The following is a 9,778-nucleotide window of genomic DNA, read 5'->3' on the forward strand; positions in this document are numbered from 1 at the left end:
GTCATGTTGTTTTTACAGCTGGGATGCTGAGCCTTGAGTAAGTCATGTCTCGCTCTCAGGCAGTCAAGTGCGTATGTGTGTTGTGGATGAGAGTAAGTGTTTCTCTGTGGCTCTGGCAAACCTGACCACTTTGATTCAGTCTAGGCCTCTCAGACAATCATAACACAGAAACACACACACAGGTCCAGGGTTTTAAAGGCATTACAACATACAGTATGTTAAACTTAAAAAAAAAAATTCAGCTAGGTGTATATGAGGAATAAAGTCATTACTGGCAACAGAGCTGCACGACATTGATGTGGATGATGTTTTACATCCTATACACAGAAGCTGTATATTAGAGTGTTTACACAGTAATTGTGTATATTAAATTCTGTTGTATGAACCAATAAACAGTATCTTCTGCTCTTCCTGTCCTCCCCTCCCTCTTTGTCTTCCAGTTCTATCTGCAGTCCAGGTTTACATGGCGCGGTGCTCGTCTCCTCCGCCCGCTGCTGCAGTTCACCCTCTTGATGATGGCCTTTTACACCGGCCTATCGCGTGTCTCTGACCACAAGCACCATCCGACTGATGTCTTGGCAGGGTTTGTGCAGGGAGCCCTGGTGGCCTGCTGCATAGTGAGTGCACACATGACACACAGGCAGACCGTCTGCAATTGAAACCTTTTCTATAATTGATCATTGGGGATCTCATAGATGGGCCAACCTTCAAATAAGGTTTGCCTCCACACACCTCTCTCTTGCTTTTTCGCCTCTCTGCTTTTGATGAAAAGGAGAAACAAAGCAAGCCGTGAAGAGAGGAGAATCTGATTCCCTTTAATGATGAATAACACTTTGCTTAGAGCCATAACCCTCCTTCAGGAGTGCGTGTTTTTAAGTGTCTCTGCGTGTTAGTGTGAATGCATAGTCCACAGACCTTCTCCACTGCTTTTGTGACAACTTGTCCTTGTAGTTGCCAGATGATTTTTGTAAACCTCATCATTACACTAAACTAGATGGAGCTAAGGAAAATTGAATGTGGTTCAAGAGGAAAATAGAGACAGTGTAAAAAGAGTGTGTAAGAGAGAGTGAGAGAGGATTAGCCTTTAAAACAGGAATGAGGCTGTTAATTATTTTGGTGTTTCTTTTTTTTTTTGGCAGCTCTGGGTCTATCAGCACAGCAGGCCACAGCTAAACTCTGTTGCCTCAGGGAAAAGTGTGAACAGACATGCTCTCTCTGTCCCTCTCTCCCTCTCTCTACTTTTCCATAGAATCCAAATCCAGAATGCAGAAAGGATTAGATTAATAAAATTCAGCAAGATCTCAGTAGTGCCACCTAGGCAGACCTTGGTATACTACAGCATAGGGTCCCTGCCAAGATTATTGAAGGATGCAATAACAAAATGAATGGTCCTACAGCTAGGCATTGCTGCTGGACAACATCAGCTTGGACAAGTAAAAAACATTTTTCATAAAGACATCTGAATAGGCATATCTGGCAGGAGGAATGAAGGGAGGGAAGTGACATGAGAGGAGACTCTTGTCTTGAGATGAGCGTGAGTTTATTCGACTCAGCTGTTCCACAACTCTCACAGGGAGACAGCTTAAATACAGTGTTCACTACTAAATCAAAGTCTGAATAAGATAAGATAATCCTTTATTATCCCTGAGGTGCAAATATTTGTACAGTCAGTAGTACATATACAGTCACCACAGTATCATCCAAAAACACTAACAGGAAATAAATAAATCAAGTAGATTGAAAAGTCACTCCGCATTATCCAGTTCTCTGCAGAGAAGTAGCAACCCAGCTAGAGTCATCGGCCAGTCGCTCCCCTCTGCTTCTTCACCTGTTGACCAGAGTACTCAGCTACTTGCGTATTCTCTGGTGGCTGCGCCTTAGGAAGTAGAGCAGCGTCTCTCAACTGGACGATTGACAGCTCAATTCCTGGCTTATCTGGGGAAGACACTGAACCCCAAGTTGCTCCTGATGATATCACTGGTGTGTGCTAATGGAGAAATAGTGTAAAGGGTTTCAGTGTGTGTAAAGACACTGTATAAGACCATTTACCATACTCATACTTATTGCCAGTAAAGTTTATTAGACTGACCTGGCTGCCTTGGCCTCTCTGTCTTGGGGTCCAGTCCTCTCTGTGTGCAATTGTGACACAGCGTTGTTATTGGAGACTGTGAGATTGTGAAGAGTTCAGAATATCACACGATGAGTACTGTGGCCTTGTGGAAAGCATCTTTCTTTCCAAATAGAGTTCAGTGATCGTCTGTACAGAAGTGATTTGTTCCCTGACTTTGTCTGCTTTTCCTGGTTTCCCCAGGTTACACTTACCTCTTTAATCCCAGTGCAGCCCTGTTGACTGCCAGTGAATGAACAATATAAGCTCAAAGCAAGTATAGGCACAGTCACAAGTAGTGACGTGGTAGACTGTGGTTTTAAATGGCTGCTTTAAATCCATTGGAATGTCCTCACATTTAATGATTAATGGTGTCTGAGTTGGATACTAAGTTTCGGAAGAGTGTGTACATGAATGTCTGTTTTGAGTCAGACACTCCAGGCTACTATTTGTGATCCAGAGAATCAGGGAGCCACAACAGGAAGTGGTCTCTGTCCTACCTGGCACTTTCTACCAGACACAGCGACCTACTTTTTAACATGTGTCATAATCAAGGTCAAGAGGACCAAGTCCTGCAGGATGCAGCTGTCAGAAAGAAAGCTGTGGCTGCATCCATTTGTTATTCAAGGTTCATGGCCCCAGTAGACAGGAATGGGGTCAGGCATTAAAAGAGGCAGCCAGAGGATGCTATTTCACCCCTGACAGAACATGCTGCACAGAATGAGGGTCTCAAATAAACAGTGTCTGTGTGGCCAGTGAACTTGTGTAGAAGCAGGAAGTCATTGTTATCACTCCATACACACACACACACACACACACACACACACACACACACACACAACTTAAGTCTTTAACTTGAAAATGTATGTTGTACACCAACTAACACACGTTTTGTTTTTTAATCTCATGAATATACAAGTGTAATATTTACAGTGACATCTTTGACCTACTTTGGTGTAAATGCTTTTCTGATTAATTATTTTGTGAGGCTGCTTATTCAACTGCATGCGGATTTATAGCTGTATTCTTTGACAGAGGGGATCTGGTGAGTAATGTGGTGGTCACAGGTATTGCCAGTTAGCACACTCACTTCCTGTGTGACTCAGTTTCTTTTTGTCAGCAGACAGACATTTTAATAGTAGTTACGCATACACAATTAAAGAGAGACACACACACTTATATACAGTGGTGGAAAGTAGCTAGGTACACAGACTCAAATACTGCACTTAAGTATAACTGTGAGGTAGATATACTTGTGTATTTATTTTTTTGCTATATCATACTTTGACTTCCCTACATTTGAGAGGTCATTCTTGTACCCTTTACTCCACTACATTTATTTGCTAACTTTTGTTACTAGTTACTTTTCAGAATCAGATTAATAAAACAGGGTATAATCATAAAAGTTTATTGATCCTCAATAGAACATTCCCAACCTGCCCAGCAGCATGTAAAACACTTCTAATTAAGTTAACATTTAGTTTTACTCAAGTAAAATTTTGAATGCAGAACTTTAACTTGCATATATGCACACATACACACATATGTTATGTTTCCATCACTTTAGGGGACATTACATTCATTTCCTGGACACTTACCCTAACCTGAATCATAACCACCAGTTGCCTAACCCTCACACTAAGTTGTCACTTTACAGTTCACTGATTAACATTCTGGGAACTTGCTTTTTGTCCCCATTAGGACTTTGAGTCCCCACAATGTGACTGTGTAAACAGTTTACACACCCACAACATGAATAATACCAGGCCACCCACAGAAACACATAAAGGTTGTTTTTTTTACTGCTGAGCCTGCATCACTCAGCACAATAGGTCTCAAACTCTGTGTGTGTGTTTGTGTATAGCGTGCACAGGAAGTGGTGAAGTCGTGATAAGTTTTCCACCATGGTACATTCAGGGGTGATAGGTAGGGTGACGTGGTGACAGGCTCCACTGCGATTGGACGTGAAGCATCCTGATGGGAAACAAGGCTGGAATATTTCCCATGATGACCTTCTCAGAGCAGTGACTCCACCTCATATCCCTCTACACTCCCCTAATTATACCATTTATAATATTCCCTATCTGACGTAATAAAGGCAAAACACAAACTAATGACTTTGTAGACAATGAGCCCATTGAAAGGCATGAAAGCAGCTGTGTTTTGGAGGCATCTATCTACATAAGATGTCATCCATCTGTCAAAGGTCACAGAATGAGACAGTCTTTGTCATAAAAGTAGACCACTGACTCTATGTCCACCATTTTTCCTGGAAAACAACAAAAATGAACAGTGAACTGGTCACAAGTGTACTGTATGTTTTCCCAGAGGACATTCCTGGATGGATTTTCCCAGTATATCTTCTCCCATTGGAGTTATCCATATTGTTGCTCCAGCTCTCTGAGTAACTGGCACACAGTACATTCTCTTTCACAGAGTTTATTGTTAAGTGGCACCCCCCCAGGTCACATACAACGCACCCTCAACTGGCAATGCGAAAGGAAAAGTTGTTTTGTCTGCCAATTATGTGTCTATGTGTTTTTGTGTGTTTGTCTGCAGCTGAAGCTGCTGCTGCTCATGAGTAGTCCCAGACCCCCGTGTTAGTGGAAATGGTAATCCACTGTTAGAGTAGACAGTCATTTTCATGGTCCCACTTCCTGTCCGCTCCTGCTCATTTTCCTGTTTGACATATGAAGTCATGAGGATGTCGGGAAGAGATTTCTTTTCTACATTTTCTCCCTCCCTCTTTTTTTCTTCATTCCCCACCAGTGCCAGCTAGACTGACCTCAGAGGTGATGTAAAAAAGGAATTCACCTTTGCCATCATTTAACAGAAGATTAAGCAGGGTTCACTTAGTCTTAGTGTCAGTTCAGTGTGAGCTATACTAAGATCACTTCCTTCAGCCACATTACTCATGTTGCTAATTTGAAATTTCACAAAGAAGGAGGTGGTTGGGAGTTTCTCATCATGGTACTGTGTAGTAATACAACTTTCTCACCAGCTCACAGAACATGTGGGTGCCTATTCGCATTACTGTAGCCATGTTCAGACCTGCCATGTTCAGACTCTTTCCAGATGAGTTTTTGATCATATCAAGCGTCATATTGCAAAGCATGTTGGAGTGTAGCCAAATATCTGAAGAAGAGAAGTGGATGGTTATTTGGTATCTCAGGCCATGGTAATAGGCTTTCAAAGGAGAAGATGTCTGGCAAAGGCAAACCAGCTTAGAAAGGTTTAACAAATGAGGTGAGAGAGGTTTAGTATGCAAACTGCAACAGTAACTTGGCTTTCCCCTGGTGTGGGGTATTTTCATTTGAACTGAATAGAGCGCCTTTGTCTTTTTCTTGGCATTTGGTTGTGTTTTTTACCTTGTTCTCCCTCTGTGTGTCCACCAGGTGTTTTATGTGTCAGATCTGTTCAAGCCCAGGGTGAAGCCAGTCACACCTCCACCCTCCCCCATCAAAAAGGAGCTGCTTCCATCATCCGACATAATTGAGAGGAACAACCACCACAACATGGTGTGAGAGAGACCACCTCTCTTTCCTGTGACCAAGGAGCCTGTAACAGGGCTGCTCACCTCCCATTGGACAGTAGAATGTAGCGACAAGAGACTGTAGCTGCTTCTTAAACGGCATCCTCCTTCCTTTTTGAAATGCCCGCCGAGGCACTTTGTGGACTAGGGTATCAAATTTGAGATTTGCACAGCAGAGTCCACTCTCATCTAGACGTATTATTTACTATTATGTTAACTACTTATCAACATTTGAGCCCATTGTTTTGAGCACAAACGTAGAAGAATTGAAAGCTAAAAGACAAAATGAATTAAGAAACTGATGACAGGCGGAGCTGAGGGTGTGAAGGTTTGATGGAAGTGTAACCAGATAAAGGGAAAACACTTGTGAAAAAAATGAAGAAAAGAGACAAAATGAAAAATAAAAATAAAACAGACAAACCCTCTGCCTAGGAAGAGAGAGGACCTTCCAATGATGATTCCTCTCTGAACTCTCTGTGGCCTTGGAGGACAGCAACTTCCTTAGCTATAGGAAGGATATTACTGTGATAACTAGCAGCATAGAAATATTGACAGTATAGAAAAATATAACGTATAGCACTGTTTTTAGGTTCACAACAATTTATCACCACTTGCTGCCTGAGTTGGCTAACCCTAAAAAAACTTGATGATGCTGACATCCATGAGACAGACATGCTTATTCCCAGAGGAAATTGACCAAGCCTAGTGTGGTATTTTAACAAGATTTCATTGTTAGTATAGCATGGCTTTAATAACAATAACCCTGTACTGATAGGCCACAGTGAGGATCATATACTGATCTTTTCAAGGCTTTATAACTGACTGGCAGTCCTTTGTAGTGTATGCCTTTCAGACCTTCAGCATTGGACAGGGAAGCCCTCTGACTTTATATGTGTCTATTTCCAGATCTCTAGCACATCAAGCTTTTTATAGCGGACTGTCAGTGCAGCCCAAACCCGGGGGCAGTGCCATGAAACTCTTTGGTGTTGGGGTCATCTGTTTGGCTTCCTAAGCAGGGAGGAGAATGGCTGGGCAGAGTGAGGGGGTTCGGTTTGTCACTGTGGGAAGAGGGTGATGATTTACAGCTAAGCTGGCACATTATTTTGGGATGATCTGGGCTCTTTCTGCTGGCACGGAGGGGCTCTCACCCACCCAGTCACTCAATGGCAATGGATGTTTGTCTTTCAGTTAGTGTGTGTCCCATACACTCCTGTGCTTGTGTAGGTACACACATTCTTGTACATGTACGCCTTGTGTGTGAAAGTGTGTGTACCAGTGTATGAGCACTGTGCCCCCTCTTGTTAAATTGTGTGTGGCAAATGAAACACACTGTCAGCTGCGTCAAGTGTGTGTGTATGCGTGAGTGTGTGTGTGTGTGTGTGACAGAAAGCAGGAGAGCAGGTGAATGTTATAAAAACTGTGGATCTATTTTTATTCTCTGCTAAGAAGTATCTTTAACCTTGTATGTTTATAGCCTGACCCGTATAATCACTAACAGTTGTACAGAACTGTACAGAAGTCCTACTCAGATATCCTCCTCCAACAACACACTCCGCCATATTGCACATCTTTCTCACTGGTCCGTCCTCTTATGTCACAAAGCTGTTTTCACTCTCTTTTTTTTATAAATATATAAATAATGTATAGATCACCAAAATTAAGATATTTGTTTAACATGTTTAGATATATTCACTATGATTACAGACCTGTGTTCTTTACAAAATGCTGCTTAAAAAGCATCAGTTGACAGAGTTTTGTATCTAGATGGCTAAACTATTGTAGATTATAACAGTTATGTTTGTAATGTGCATTCAAAATAAAAATACAACCACAATTGTATTAAAAGTCAATATTAGTATTTTTGTATTTTATCTTTTTTTGTACAAAAGAAATAGTAGCAACACGGTTTTTCTGCCAAATGTACTTATCTCTAATGCATTTGCTTTTAAATAAAAAGCTCATTATGAACCCAGCTTTGATTTGTCTTGGCTTTTAATTCTGTACTCTCAACAGAGATTTTAAAAATATTAATTTTATGTGGTTTGATGGATTTTTGTTGTAAATGTTAACAAATGTCCTTTTGCATACCTCATGCACAATAAAGTATAAATACTGCATATAAAAAGATAAAGTTTGCTCTGGTACTCTAATTAATAACATGTTTAAGGTATATTCTTTGAGTACTTCAGTTTTATGCTGCTTTTTACTTATACCCCACTACATTTTAGAGGGACCATCCTCAAGAAAAATAATAGTTATAAAACAATACATGACCGCATAAGATAATAATGCATAATACACACACTTAGGATATGTCTGCATTTTTTATTCATTAAAATATTCATGCAGAACTTTAACTATCAAGAGTGGACATTTTTATATTGTGATATTCTCCCTTTTCCATATTGAAAATAGAGGATTACTTTACTGTCAGTAAAGTTCCTCCACCTCTGCTTAAAATAGAGGTAATTAATATAGAAGCTAAAAGGGAAACACTATAACTAATGTGTTCAGGTGTTTTTACCATGGCATTAATTCCTTTTGTCAAAAATACCACATGGATACAGGTGAAGTGATACTCTTAGAAAAGGGTTCAGAAGTGCATATGTACGTAATTGTCACACTTTGGTAATACCAGCCAAGAAGAACCAGTGTCACTGTGTGTGCAAGTATGTTTCTATTGCCAAAAAAAGAGCAGATCTGCCACCACAGTTTGTGATTCTGACCTGAACAGAAGTGTCATTGTCTCCACAACAGTGCGTTTCAGCCAAGGATAAAAAGCCTGAACAACACATTCTGTCATCTCAACTGTTTATCGGCTTCTTCAAAAATGTGGTGTTTAATCCCAAAGCCACAGTGTAATCATGCACAGCACACTGCATTGCCACATAATGATATTTAACATATATAAAGATACATCTAAGTAGATCTGTACTGTAATATGCCCAACAAGGAGGTAATATCTTTTTTGAGTAGTTTACATGCCAGTAGGACATAAAAAAGAAAAAAAATATGAGTTCAAATGAAGAAAAAAGTAAGTAAATAACTCAGTCTATCTAACAAAGACTACTAGCACTTTTCATGTGAGTTAGAGGAGTTAAAAGGCAATAATTTAAGACAATCACTCAACTGATGCTATCGTTACAGTTGTGTGTTTCCCTTCAGTGTCCTATAAACTGCAAGCTTTATTGACAGTGACAGTACAGCTGGTCTGAGGTCAAAACAGCACCAAAATGAGATTTATGGTGGCTATGAACAGCTGACAGATCTAGGGGTCAGCCATGCATGTTGTAATAGTAGAGGGCCTGCAGCTGAGACAGACTGTGGTCTTATTTGGCAGCAGCGGAGCAAAGCTGGCACCAGGCCGTCACAGGGAGGCCAAGGCATTGCACAGTGCTGAACCTCTCTCATCATGGTGGGAGGTGGGTGTCCCTGAGCATCACACAGTGGACAGTACATCAACAAACTGTTTACTCTAGTGTATTGCTTTACATGTCACCTTGATCTTAGTGTCCAGAGTTGAACATTCAGATTTACTGTTGGGATGTGAAACTTTGCAACTCCTGTGTTTGTGATGGTGACATTTAAAAACAACTTGGATGGATTACATCCTCTGTGGGTTGAGAAATCTTGCCACCCTTGGTTTTATGAAAGTCTTTCACACCGCCTTTGGATAAACATGAAACTGCATGGTGGTCATGTTAAAAAGGTTATTCTCCTTAGTATATGAACTGTGGGGTTGTTTTACCACATACCAGTGATAAAAGAAATTGTACAAATATGACAATAGAGAATCAAACATAACTGAATAGTACAGCTAATTATACTAACCATGGAAAGTAAGTTGTCATTTGATAGCTGGTAAGTGTCAGCAGCATCTTAACTACATTCTGCTCTACTGGATTATATTAGAGATTCCATTCTGGGAAGAAGCCAGACCAACTGATAACATATGTTTCCACATGCCATATACTGAATGACTGAATAAGGACATGAGTGAAAATCCCACTGAAAACTTTAGGTTTGCCAAAGGTATAGATGCAAGAATACACAGGCAGTAAATAATGAAGCAGTCACATGATTGAAGTGTAAAAGAGCAATTTTACTTTGCAGTATATTTAACTCAGTATAGTAGTCCT

General features: G+C 40.6%; 1 protein-coding gene across 2 annotated transcripts in view; it reads left to right on the forward strand.

Annotated features, from left to right (window-relative positions):
• plpp3 (phospholipid phosphatase 3) overlaps positions 1-6,595 on the forward strand; it is a 29,708-nt gene extending 23,113 nt beyond the window's left edge. For both annotated transcript variants that reach the window (XM_020603474.1, XM_020603473.1), the window contains exons 6-7: positions 441-617; positions 5,503-6,595. In XM_020603474.1, coding sequence (XP_020459130.1) covers positions 441-617; positions 5,503-5,631 — 306 coding nt within the window. In that variant the 3' untranslated portion in view covers positions 5,632-6,595. The remainder of the gene's footprint in view (positions 1-440; positions 618-5,502) is intronic.
• Positions 6,596-9,778: the final 3,183 nt, after the last annotated feature.

This window comes from Monopterus albus, unplaced genomic scaffold (genome assembly GCF_001952655.1).
Source record: "Monopterus albus unplaced genomic scaffold, M_albus_1.0 scaffold61.1, whole genome shotgun sequence".
Lineage (NCBI taxonomy): Eukaryota > Metazoa > Chordata > Actinopteri > Synbranchiformes > Synbranchidae > Monopterus > Monopterus albus.